At 32.8% G+C, this 14,302-nt stretch overlaps 1 protein-coding gene across 1 annotated transcript in view; it reads left to right on the top strand.

Moving 5' to 3' along the window:
- The first annotated feature begins 11,170 nt into the window (after nucleotides 1-11,170).
- The window catches only part of LOC124534322 (probable cytochrome P450 49a1), a 38,283-nt gene continuing 35,151 nt past the window's right edge, over nucleotides 11,171-14,302 (top strand). Inside the window, exon 1 of the mRNA XM_047110093.1 lies at nucleotides 11,171-11,422. Within this exon, the coding sequence (XP_046966049.1) occupies nucleotides 11,391-11,422 (32 nt within the window). The 5' untranslated portion in view covers nucleotides 11,171-11,390. The remainder of the gene's footprint in view (nucleotides 11,423-14,302) is intronic.

The following is a 14,302-nucleotide window of genomic DNA, read 5'->3' on the forward strand; positions in this document are numbered from 1 at the left end:
AGAAAATCTTTTATCTCCAAATAGCAGCTCTTACCATGGACAAACTGATTTAGCTGTTGTTTAAAGTACCTAATGATTTTGTTTGTTAGTATAAGAATTTTATACATGAATTGTTAGTAAATGTAAAATGATGTAGTATCGTTTTCATATTGGTTGTTAATTTTAATAATAAATAATAAGCGGGCTGTGACAAAACATGATATACTACTTCTTGTTCTTAAATATTTACATTAGAATTTTGTGTTCGTACAAACTTTACGTATTGTAACTAAGAATAAAATATGTTTTATAAACAATATATATTTTTTTACAATAACCTTTCCTTGCAATAACATATTAATAAACATAAAATTTAAGTAACAACCTAAGCTTATCGAAAGTTAAACAATTTCAATATTAAATTATATAACTTAGATTAGTTTAAGTTATCAACGTCAGCCGTCCCGACACACGCACATTTATTTATTTACATTGGAATATAAAGTAACGGAATAAGGAACCATCGGCCTATTTTTGCGAAAAAATTTGCTGATCGGAACCGTTTCTCAAATACAAGGGATGCAAGATATCCGCGTGGCATATTTATTGATAACGCCCAATCCACCAAGGTCGGTTTATATATAATCGTACCACTAAAACGATACACGCAACACGCACCAAACCAGCGTGTCATAAGTTATTTTACAAAAGAATATACGAAGCGAATTCGAACAGAATAAGCCCTCTGCACTTTAATTTTGCTATTGTCAAAGGATAAAATTGGGTTACTTTACGTGCTAATACGGTACAAAAGCTTCTGAATGAGCTTTGTAACGGTAATTGTGCTTCAAAAACTGGTCATATTGGAACACAAAACGCAGTAAAGTAATGTAACAGCCTGTAAATTTCCCACTGCTGGGATAAGACCTCCTCTTCTATTAAGGAGAGGGTTTGTAACATATTCCACCACGCTGTTCAAATGCGGGTTGGTAGAATGTAAATGTGGCACAATTTCGATGAAATTAGACATATGCAGGTTTCACCACCGAGCATGAGATGAATTATAAACACAAATTAAGCACCTATATATAATGGTGCTTGCCTCGTCGTTTATATCTGAAATTCCGACTAGATAGGTTCCACCAAACTGTTATATACTATATTATTATGTTTCGGTTTGAAAAGTAAGTGAGCCCCTGTGTGTGTGAGTCTATGTGTGAAATACAGACAAGGCATGGTTAATATTTTTGCGGAACCAAATGCTTTGGACAGTAAGGACCATTTATCATTAGGTGGCAGATTTGTCCGTCCGCAAACAATGATAACAAAAAGTTAAAATAAACGTTTGGTTAGGGTTACAAAACATTTTTTTCATATTTAATTAAAAATATTCTGTCTGAACTTAATAAAAACAACTATGATTTTGCAAAAGGAGATAAATTGTTTCAGTTGCAATTATGAACAAATATTTGCACAAATGTCTTCTGAATATGAATATTATAACGCACACACGCACACTCGCACAGTAATTATGAAAAAAAAATCGGAAATTTAAATGGCATTTATTATTTACTACTATCAAGTGAATTTTATGTTGCAGAGAAATTAATATTACATCAATTAACATGTCTGTAATGTTACAAAGACTCGCGAGGTCGACTTGCCCAAGTTCTAAAATATATTAATCGCAATTGAATGCGTACGTAGAAAAATTTGAATATTTTATTAATACAAATTACCCAAATAAATACGAAAGTATCGAACACTTTAATATAATACTCAAAGCAGTAATGCTACTTTACTTTGTAGCATGTCGTTGTAATGTTATGTATCAAATGTCAATGTTTCTGGCGAGGCTACCTGATTGCCAATAAATTAAGACATACGAGCAAATGCAAATCATTTTTTTTAGTAAGTGAAGTAATTTTTGTAAATAAAGGTTAAAATAAAATTACGACTTTTACATTTTTCATAATGTATAAAGTAATGTTATTTAAGTAATCTTGAATGCGAAAATAACTCTGTTTTTTTTATCTGTTGCACCTTCAAGGTCAATGAATAAAGAAAGCTTGAACCCTAAAGTTCTTATTCCAAATGTTTTTTATACCTGGCGTCCAGCCCATAAAACACAAACAAATCTACGAGAGGTAGCTAGTATTATATAAATTGAAACGTATTAGCATATTACAGATCAATATATAATTCTTTAGTGTTGTATAATGTATTTAAATCGAGTATTATCCTATAGAGCGAATTAGTCAAATTCATGCAACGAATAATTTATCACGTTATAAATTATACTAAAAGCGTGATCAACACGCGGAGGATTTGAGGTCGGAGATTGCCAAACAGAATATAATACTACCGCGGTGATTATTGACATGCGCCGGCGCACGTCGCTCGTTCACATCCTTATTGCGAACATATCAAATGCGGTATACCTCTTATAAATATAATTATGGCTTTAATTAATCAACGTTTTGGAACTTGTACATATCATGAAGTTATAAATATAATTTTGAAATAACTATTAATAAAAAATGTAATATGCAATATATCACTAATTTTTTTTTATATTTTTTTAAATAGCGTATCCATACATAACCAATTATATCGCTGATTTCATACGCGTTAAACGTCACTGTTATGCTTTTGTAGGTATATTCTATAACTTAAGTTTTTTTTCTAATTAATATAGAAGAATGGTATGGATAAGCACCTTCTAATGGACATACTTTTTAGCTTTATAGGATCAGTATAAATATATAAAGATAAATAAAGGAATAAAAAATAAAATAAAAATAGAAATAAAAAGAACCACTGTCTATCTGTAGATTTATAACTTGTCACTGAACGGATTATAACCAGACTCTTGTTCGATGTTTATTAACAAAATTAAATATAGAACACTTTTTATTTCAAACAATGAAAGCGCGCTGGAGTATTAATTAATAAATTATGACGTCAAATTTATTGGTTTTACAAAACAGATGTCGCCCAATAGATCAGTGGTATTGTAATACAAATTCGTTGGATCCAACGTTGGTCAACGACCGACCCATTCACGGGACTACATGCACCCGCGCACGTTTCCATCTTCATAGAAAGTGAAGTTAAAAATGTTTGGGAGTGCGAACGTGACTCGACGCATGCGGCCCTTCCGTATTTAATGCAGTTGGATTCGAATCTAAAATTAAGTGTTTAAAATTATCTTTTTTTTTTAATTAAAGCACTGGTATAATTTTTGAAGGATGAAAAATAAAATGTACTAATCTGTTATTGGTTTTGCAATCAAATGTATATTGAATTTACTATATTAATCAATTAGTTCTGTGTTTGACTCAGATATAGTGCTAGCTCATTTTACATAACACGTTAAATTTATTTAAAGTTTGTCAATAAAAAAGGTTGCATTCATTTCTTTTTGAAATACTTTTTTTACACCTTATATTGTTTATTAGATAACAAAACCTAGTAGTTTTGTTGACTTTATTCAAACATTATTGAATTCGTTCTAATATTTATAGTAGTATATAAATACAGATAAAGATCGCATTTCAACTATTCTTCGGAAAACATAGAATAGAACCATACAAATAATGAAGGAGTACATACAGATACATACAGATATTGCAGCTAAATAAATACTTATCTTTAAAAAGAATGGAGTTCTTGATGATTTTGGCAATCCGAATCAAAATTAAACTATTAATCTTATCTAAGACAATAATTGAATGTTACCTAATCGTTGACGCTACAAAAGTTAAGGACGTTTATAAAGTTTTCTACAAAATGAAGACGAACTCTGAACGCATTGAGGATTAACATACGATAATTAAGGGAGTATCGCTTTCAAAAACTTTGTTACAAACAAAAATCCTTTCACACTTTTGAATAACGCTCAAAATCCCCAATGGAATTTAATGTACTTATCTCCTTTGGCGTGCTACGGTCCTAAACAAGCAAAGCGTCCCTATAAAACATTTGCTCACATACACTTCTAACCCTATAAATATTTAAATAGGTATTTAACTTTTAGTTTTTTTATTAAATGATATAATAATGATATACATCATTCGGATTAAATAATTTAAATATGTTTGATAACATGTTTATTCTTTATATGAATTTCGACTAATAATATACAAATTAAATCGATGAGTTCTACGTATGTAGGCCAAAGTAGAAATTTTACAATTTTCACATTTAGCCGAATAGACAAATGCTGTGCATGTAGTCGGTAGTGACCATCATGATACACACATAACAAATAATCTGACCACAGGTCTCATCAGTAATATTTGCACATAATTCCAGGTAGCAAGCTGCTTTTAATTTGTGCTCATTGCCAAGTCACTATAATTGTAATATAAAGAAAACTATTGATACAATTACTTTTTAGATTTTAGAATTAGTTTTTAGATTTCAATATATATATATATATATATATTGAAATCTAAAAACCCTTGCATTTTAGCATAGATAAATATTTGTGTCATTTAAGTTATAAAATCTTCTAGCCAAGTCTCTCGATGCAGCCTTTCCATCGTAAAACGTTTTGAGATCTCATAGAATCCAAGTCCTATTCAAATTATTTTGTAGTTATAAATCAATATTTAGTAATTGTATCAATAGTTTTCTTTATATAACAATTCTAGTGACTTGGCAATGAGCATATATATATAAAGAATTCTCTACTGAAAAGTTAAATTTTACACTTTAGCTCTTACATATGGACCCATCGAATTAAAGAACAAAGTCAATACTACATAGATAAAAGATTCATTTTAAAGACTTTGAGGCACACTGCCAAAAAGTCTAGCAACATTCCCTCTCTGGGTAACACGATTTGAGAGATAAATTGGCAGCCCTGCGGTCTCATAAAACGTGCTTTGGTAGATTTAAAAATCTTAAAACATTCGAAATTCTTCGCAAATCATTAATCGAACGAGGGAGAGTAACTTGGGTTAAATTTAGTTTTATCCCAAAATAATGTACAGAATAGAAGCCGCGGGTAAGATGTAGTATTCAATAACTCTTAATATACTTTAGATCCTCTCAAATAAAGGCAGAAACTCTAACTATGAATGTGCTCTCCATAATCTTCTCCGAATTCAAACATTGCTCAAAGACAAACGAAACACAAACCTTCGTCTAGCGATGAAATTGATTCGGGTTTATATTTGAAAACGAACCGCCGACTAGTAATTTATCATTTTGGGTACGTATATCGTTTACCAAACCAAAATAAGCTTAGTTTTATTTAAATTTTATTCCATTTTTAAACACTTAAAAATTCTTTCTCGTCTTTTCGTCAGGCATTGACCGAAATATTCTTTTCATATATATGCCATGATGGGGTTTAAACAGTAAAACACCTTAAATATGTTGTTGAGCAAGGCATTGATAAAAAAATCATATTATTATTAAAATCTATACGAACTGATCTCATACAACGTAGTCCAGTTACCCATCTGTCTTCCTATGACGTGTTTCAATATACTATAAAATACAAACAATATCCAATCACTCATTCATTCGTTCTTCTACCTAAGATATCTGCTAACAGATTCATTTTGATATTAGTTTGATTAAAAATACTCTTCAGCCAAACCACTGTAGGTAACTTTATCAAGTGATAAATAAAGATTGACTGTAATTAGTAAAACTGTTGTTGTTTAAATGAAACCTCCTTAGGATGTATGTGGTGTATTGAAACTCGATGAAGAGACAATGCAGAACAATAAAGAGCCAAAAAAGGTTTTATTTCAACTATGTGTGAATCCAAAAACACTTTTTTTAATAATACTGTAATAGTCATTATCGTTGTTCATTAATAAATAGCGACTCAAACACTATAACGTTCGATTGCCCTTAATCGATCAGTTTTGCACTCAATTACTCGATACTTAATTATTAATGATAAATATTTATACATATTTCAATCATTTTCCAGCGAAAGTGTATATCAAAAGCAATTAAATCAAAATCCTTTATTTTTCATTTACCTTTTGTCGTATCTTTAAATTAAAAAAAATAATGTCAAAACATTTGTCAAAAATGAACCTACTTTGCTGCCACCATAAATATAATGTAACTTATTAATCTTGATCCTTACAACCTATTATACTTGGAAAAAAAGTTATAATACATTCTATAATATTCCTCTTTGTTAATCTTCAGTGAAGTTAGAACAAGATAATATTACGTCATTAAAAGTCTAGCTCTAATGTAGAATGAAAATTCACATTTTTTTTCATTTACCTTTTTCTATAATGTTGGAGAAAGGTAAAATTTATCCAGCTATGATTTTTAAAATTATAATTTAACAAAATATAAAATAAAATGAATATTGAATACATTTTAAGCATTATTTAGGTTAGTATTAAAATAATTTTAGTTTGTATTAAAATAAGTTATATTAATATAAGTTATCACAAAATTTATCTGTATATAATATCGTTCCAGAAACATCTAGAATTTTCTTAAACAATGAAACAGAATTTACAGTTTTAATTTAATAATTTATTAAAAATATTCGGATGAATGTGTTAGAGCCAATGACAAATTACTACAGAAGAAAGCTACATATGACGTCAGAGTCAAGATATTCCATTCATTATACATATGGAGTGAAAAGTCTGTTTTTGGATACTTTATAGTCCTTTAATTGTTTATATGTCTAGTAAGTGTCAAAGCTGAGAACGTGTCATAAAAAATAGTCGCCAACTAAGAGCCACTAAGGACGGGCACTCGAGTGAAGTACTATGAAGTTTGGCTACTGTGAAAAGTAATTGTCACGTACACCAATATAATAAAGTCGGCTTGTTGGCTTAAGTTCTTTTGTGGTATGATACTCTATTAAAATATTATAATCGACCATTCATTTAAAATAAACATCGATGGACACTGATTAAGTTAAGTTATTATCAGAGTTGTTACCCGTGGCTTCTGTCGCGTTTTAAAGGGTTATTGGAGTTCAAATGTGCTTCACAACAATTTGCTTCACAAAAATTTGTAGTGAAAGATATAAAGATACAATAGACAGAAATAAAGAATTACTTTCACATGTATAATATTATCGAATTTATCAAGAATGCTTCTGACAGTCACAAATTTGTTACCACCATGACAACCAAAGATGGATGCCCCTTTTACGTCTGTAAGTTGACGTCACTTCCTTAACCACACCACTCCGTTTTCGTTCTACAATAATATATAAATAATCTAATGGCACATCGATAAGTTAGCCTTTAACGTATCAACCAAGATTTCCAATGACTGACTTCCGCTATGTTTTAAAAGAGTTCCACGTCATACATGTCGAAAGAGATAGCTTATCGAAATCGCTTCTGAAGAGGTTTTACTCAAATAAATAAATTTAAAAAGACAGGCCATTAACAAAAAAATGCAATTTAAATGTAGAACTCACATTGTTACAATGTTTATTTTAAAATAAAACATTGTATCAAAGTTTCCAGCTCGTAATTATTGCGCATCGGACAAGAGATAGATCACGTTTTTATTTCACACTTGCATTACTAATAACAAATAATTAAGATTTGATTACGAGCTATAGTTAGGGTTGCCAGTTCTATAAATCCAATGGATGACTACCAAATTAAAAAAAAATAACAACCAACAAATTTGAGTACAAAAGACCCTTCATCATCATCGCTACATAGTATAAAACAGTCGCTTTCTCTGTCTCTATGTCCCTTTGTATGTTAAAATCTTTAAATCTTCGCAACGGATTTTGAAGCAGTTTTTTTTGTAGATAGAGTGTTTCGAGAGGAAGGTTTTTGTATATTATACATAGATAATATAGTAAAGAAACACTGATAATATTAGAACTTTGTAATGTGATGTCGCAAATAAACAAATTCTGTAGTATATTTAGCATCAATATTGCACCCTTGTGAATCCCGGGCGGGTCGCTAGTTATTAATAAAACGTTTATGTCATAACATAATACATCACAATTGCTTATTGACCATTTACAAGTACAATTGTCTTCAAAATTTAATGATAAATAATTCAAATGTTTTAAAATACATTATAAATATTTTAGCTATGGTGTCTGATCAAGTATAAAGAGCTTAACAAAAGCCGGACAGGGTTGATACCGTCTAATTTCTCCGGACACTTGTCCAAAAAGCCTAACTATGAATATGTACGGTTTTATCCGGACACCTGACAATCCTAGCCATAATCATACATATAAATGATTAGAGATTGTTTGCTCGTCGAATAATAAAGACAATATTGCGAATTAAATTCTAAGAATTGATTATGTAGTGTGATTGATTATGACTGATTATTATTATTACTTGTAACATAAACTTAATCGTCGTGTGGTAGTCAGCTTACACTATAATAAGGACTGCTGCAGTTCAAATTCTATCTGATCAGTCTATTGTCATATAATAGGTTGGGGAAAAAGTTTCTTCGTATTTTATATGAAAATTCAAAAAGTTTTTTTTGTAGTTTATTCACATTTGACTAAAGTATGTAGGTGCCATTTTGTTCCATAACTTTTTGCTATCTTGTTGGTAGTGACATGATCCCATTGCTGTAAAAATTTTGGGGCTTCTGATCGAAAAACTGCGACAAGTGGTTTTGGCAGTCCTCTCGTGATGTTAACCTGACACTGCCTAAGGAATTCTGCAGAGACCGAAACAGATGAAAATCTGAAGGTGCAAGGTCAGGACTATACGGCGGATGCATTAATACCTCCCAGCCAAACTCTCGTAATTTTTGTTGAGTGGCTAAAGATGTGTGAGGTCTATCGTTGTCATGGTGAAAAACCACACCCCTTCTGTTGATCAATTCTGGCCGCTTTCTCTCAATTTCTTGCTTCAATCTCATCAATTGTTCACAATACAGTTCTGAATCGATGGTCCTGCCGGGCGGTAACAGCTCATAATGAATGATGCCCTTCCAATCCCACCATACACACAGCATTACCTTGTTGCGAGTTAATCCGGGTTTTGCCACAGTCTGTGAAGCTTGACCGGCCTTTGACCACGATCTTTTTCGCACGTTCTTGACGTTTGTGATCCACTTTTCATCACCAGTTATCAGCTTCTTCAAAAATGGTTCGGTTTCATTACGTCGTAATAAAGAGTCACAAATGAGTACACGGTTCATTAGGTTTCTTTCAGTGAGTTCATGAGGCACCCATATATCGAGCTTTTTTGTGTACCCATCTTTATTCAAATGAGTCAATTGCCAGTTCTTCGGCTACATCGTAATTACTAATATGCTGATCTTGCTCCACTTTTTCAAAAATGGCATCAATTTTGTCCGTAACAGGGCGACCAGAGCGAGATGCATCTTTGATATCAAAATTGCCGGCTTGAAAACGCTTAAACCAAACTTGCGCTACTCTCACAGATACTGCATTAGGTCCATAAACATCACAAATTTTTTTCGCGGCTTGAGTTGCATTTTTACCTTTTTTATAGTAAAATTTTAAAATGTATCGAATTTCTTCTTTAGATTCACTCATTTTAACAACAACAAAAACAAATGAAAATCACACAAATTCTTAATTTGAATTTGGAAGTGCCTTCTTTAAAATTAAAACTTTTTAATGATACCAAAACCAGCCAGATACAAATGGTATAGCCAAAGAGATTTTATTACAAGTTCATACATACTATATGCGAAAAGACTTTTTCCCCAACCTAATATGTACCTCTTAATACATACATACTTATATATGTATTTATTACTGTTAAATCATTCGGAATACTGCCTACGTATATACAACTGGCGAGCTGTTTATAATATATAATAATGAATATTAATATATATGTTAGTAGAGATACATTAAGATATTAAATTCGTCTAACTTTATCCTTGTATTATCATTATACGTATCATCATCCTCCTGCCTTTATCCCAATTTTATTTGGGGTCGGCGCAGCATGTCTCCTTCCATACTTCTCTGTCAGACGTCATCTCACAAGTAACATTATTTCTAACCACATCGCAACACAATCCATCCATCGTTTCCTTGGTCGTCCTCTACCTCTACATTCATACATAGTTCAAGTTGTGCGTATATGTCCATAATAACGAGGCATATATTGTCACATTACGAGGCATAATTATGGAAGAATATAAAGAACAGTTCTATATAAAATCGAAACTTAAATTAAAAACACTATCGTAAAATCTCAGCGATTGCCATTAATTGGAATAATTGTATGTATTCAAAGCAAAAGATTGAATGAGTGTCAAAGTATCGAATCAATCAATTCCAATGAGTAAATCACTGTTTTATTTTTAATGTATTGCTTATAATGCCTCCTCACTTTAGGGACCAATAAACAATAAAAATCTACATTGTAATACTTTAGAGTTTATTTCTTTTAGTTCTTTAATTAGACTATTATTCAATCTAAAGGAGGTTATGTAGCCCAGCTATTTGGACTCAATATGTTTCATTTTTACTTAAACATTAACCAATTTAATTCATCATATTATTTATTCGCATTAGCTATGCCAATAGGGCAAAGTTCATTTCTGCAACTAAATATTACTAAATTAAAATCAGCATTCGTTTCACAATGCGTGGGTACATTAAAAATGAATGAACAATAAAAACTGTAGCAGCGCCGTTATCCCGTTGAATTGGCGAGACTTAAATCCTTGGAAGCAATTCATTGAGGATTGAATTGTAAACAAAGACGGTCCAAAGTTCAAACACAGTGATGCCTGCTAATAAACTTTTGATATCGATTTTAAAATCAATCAAACAATTATTAACAGCAGTCGAACTATTTTCAAATTTGGAATTACAAAAAAACGTTATATTTGTTTGTGCGGTGTTGTACACTTAAATAATTTAAAAAGTAATAAATTATTGTAGCGTAAAATCTCGAACGTAAAAATTTTAATAATTTAAATACATATCTTGTTTATGATAGAAAAATATAATTGATTATCGAAATTTAAATTGTTAACTGGCCGTTTACACTTATTGTTGATGTTTCTTTATTTATAAAGAATATTCGGCATTTATATAAAAAAGTAAACAACAATGTTAACATTGTTAAAAACGTGCTTCCAAAGAATTTATAAACAACAATAGTAAACAATCATTATGTATTCATAATTGTAATATTTTTAACAAATGATTAATAACGTGTTATCGTTTTAATTGTATCCCTCCCTAAATAGTAAAGTTTAACGAACAAAAAATCGACACATTCGTGATTTATACACATCGGTGAGCGGACATCACTATCATCGTATACGCAGCGCGCGACGCTCGCATTGCCTACCCGCGTGAGAGAACGTTAACACCGCAACATAAATAAATAAAGTTTTTTTAAGCAAAATGCTTAGTGCAGTGTAACTGTGTAAGTTGCATATTCTGTGAATTTGAAAACTCAGTGAAAATGTCTAAAACTGTTTTGGCTCGTCATTGCTTGTAAGTACATTTATTTTATATAAAAAAAAAAAAAAAAACAAAGGATATATTTTGTCTGCCTAAAAAAAAAAATATTTTTTTTTATTTAATAAATATATTTGTCGGCGCGGAACCACGAATTTAAGAAAAACACGTGTCCAGAAATGATTATTTTAATAATTTAAAACTATTTCATTGTTAAATGAATAATTTTTAGTGAATTTTGAAATGTTAAATTACTCTGAAAAATTTAATGTTTGTAAACAACTGTTATCTTGAGTGAATAAGTCTACCCACCTATTTTTGTTATAAAAGATCAAGCGACCGCCGGTTTCGACAGACTTGGTCGAGCCGCCGGAGCGATCGGACCGTCTCATATTGGAATAAATCAGAGAGGTTTATTTCCTGAGTTTTATTTCATACCACCGAAGATGGTTAAAGATCGAAACTCTGACACTCGTGACGTCATGCTTTTTAAAAAACGCGCTCGGACATGCCTGCTCCGTTATCAGAAGTGGGATCGGAACAAGCTCCGATCTCTGCCACGTCCTCATCAGCTTCGGTTCCACCTGTCATAGAAGGATCGCTACAAGACAGAACCATATTGCGAAGTGATAAGAAGATCTCTAAGCACTGCACACTTACTGCTTGGTACATCTACTAGCAACTTCGGTGTAATGGGGCCCATCTATGTGGCAGAACCGCAAGCCACGGATCCAATAAATCATTCATCAGCTCCAAAGCCGACTAGTGCGGGAGTACCCACTTCGTCAACACTTGAGGCGGCTACTTCCTACAATTAAGAACAATACGCTTCAAGGGCATCCTCATTTGCCATACTGTTCATATGTGTGGAACATCTTAATTGAAAAATCAACAAGTGACCATGTGGATCACGGAGATCATGGATATCGCGGGGAAATGAGACACTAAGATAAACAACACGTCAGGAAACAGCCGAGCAAATGGCTAAGTGGAAAAAGTTATTACTACCCTCAAAAACGAGTTAAGATTAGTTCTTGATTATTATTAAGAACTACGAGACTGAACAGTGCATCTAGTATATGGAGTTGCACCACTCTCTTATTACACAAAGAAAACATCACATACCACCTGAATTTCTTAAACCTGATGGACATTAATAACCAGAGGACTTTGCAGCACTGACAACACACAACAGCAACAAGAGACTCTTGTGCGGAATAAAACAGTCATCGCTTCTATTCTCAGAAAACTAAAATTAATTATTTTCAGCATAAAGATTAATGAGTCCACGTAACCACCATTACTTGATGTGATTAATTAATTGTGTCTTTCGAGATTTACAGGTTTCATAAGAACGCATCGCATCGCGAAGGTGGTCGGCAGAGGGCGCTCGTGATCAGCTTCGTCGTGCACCGCAGCCGGGCGACCAAGAAATGCGACTGGTGCAGAGCACGCACCATCCCGCAGAATGTCACTAATAACACAACTACAGCAACGAATGACCCTTGTTCGAAATATAACAGTCATCTTTTTATTCTCAGAAAACTAAAATTAATTATTTTCAACATAAAGACTAAGAGTCCACGTAACCACTATTACATGATATGACTAATTAAGTGTGTCTTTCGAGATTTACAGGTTTCATAAAAATTAAGACAGTGGAGAAGGTGGTCGGCAGAGGGCGTTCGTGATCAGCTTGGCAGAGGGCGCTCGTGATCAGCTTCGCCGAGCACCACAACCAGAAACGCGACCGGTGCAGAGCGCGCACCGTCCCGCAGAATGGCCGTGACAGTGGGAGTTGTCGTCCATATCACGAGCTGGTCAGTCAGTGCGAGTGGTCAGCATCGACGAGAACTAATCATCGCATAAAACTGTGAGGCAAAATTTACTTATCTTACCTCTTAAAATCTAAAGAAATAAAAAAGAGCAATAACAAAAAAAAAAAAAAAAAAAAATTTTGAATATTAATTACCATTGAGATTCCTCATGCAACCATAACTACACACGTACACTCTCGTTTGAGAGTGATACCTCTGAGCTAACCACGTGTTACCCTCGTATTACTCACGGATCCTTGATGTATCCAAAAGTGAACCATGAGATACCGTTGGGAGGCGTTGTGGAGCCGTGGTAGCCATTTATATACCGTAATCTGGAGAGTGATACCTCTGAGCTAACCACGTGTTACCCTTGAGCTACCCGCGGATCCTTGATGTATCCACAGAGAACCATGAGATACCGTAGGGAGACCTTGTGGACCGTGGTTAGACATGTATACACCACAGATCTACGAGAACCTTTAGTAGCCATGTATATACCATAGTCTGGAGAGTGATACCTCTGAGCTAACCACGTGTTACCCTCGAGCTACCCACGGATCCTTGATGTATCCACAGAGAACCATGAGATACCGTAGGGAGACCTTGTGGACCGTGGTATAGACATGTATACACCACAGATCTACGAGAACCTTTAACAGTTATGAGCATAGTATGCGTAAAATCTGCCCACATTTATTATAATAAAGGTGCATGAGAGATTTCTTTGTGTACTGTTTTACAAAACAATTATCAAAGGTCAACATGATGTGTTGCTTACAGATACCTGCTTCAAAAATGTTTTTTGATTCGCAGATTTCCAATCGCACAACTTAGGCAGGTGCAGAGCGCGCACCGCCTGTCAGAATGGCCGTGTCGGCGCGGAACCACGAATTTAAGAAAAACACGTGTCCAGAAATGATTATTTTAATAATTTAAAACTATTTCATTGTTAAATGAATAATTTTTAGTGAATTTTGAAATGTTAAATTACTCTGAAAAATTTAATGTTTGTAAACAACTGTTATCTTGAGTGAATAAGTCTACCCACCTATTTTTGTTATAAAAGATCAAGCGACCGCCGGTTTCGACAGACTTG

The sequence above is a fragment of the Vanessa cardui genome, chromosome 12 (genome assembly GCF_905220365.1).
Source record: "Vanessa cardui chromosome 12, ilVanCard2.1, whole genome shotgun sequence".
In the NCBI taxonomy this organism is placed as follows: Eukaryota; Metazoa; Arthropoda; class Insecta; order Lepidoptera; family Nymphalidae; genus Vanessa; species Vanessa cardui.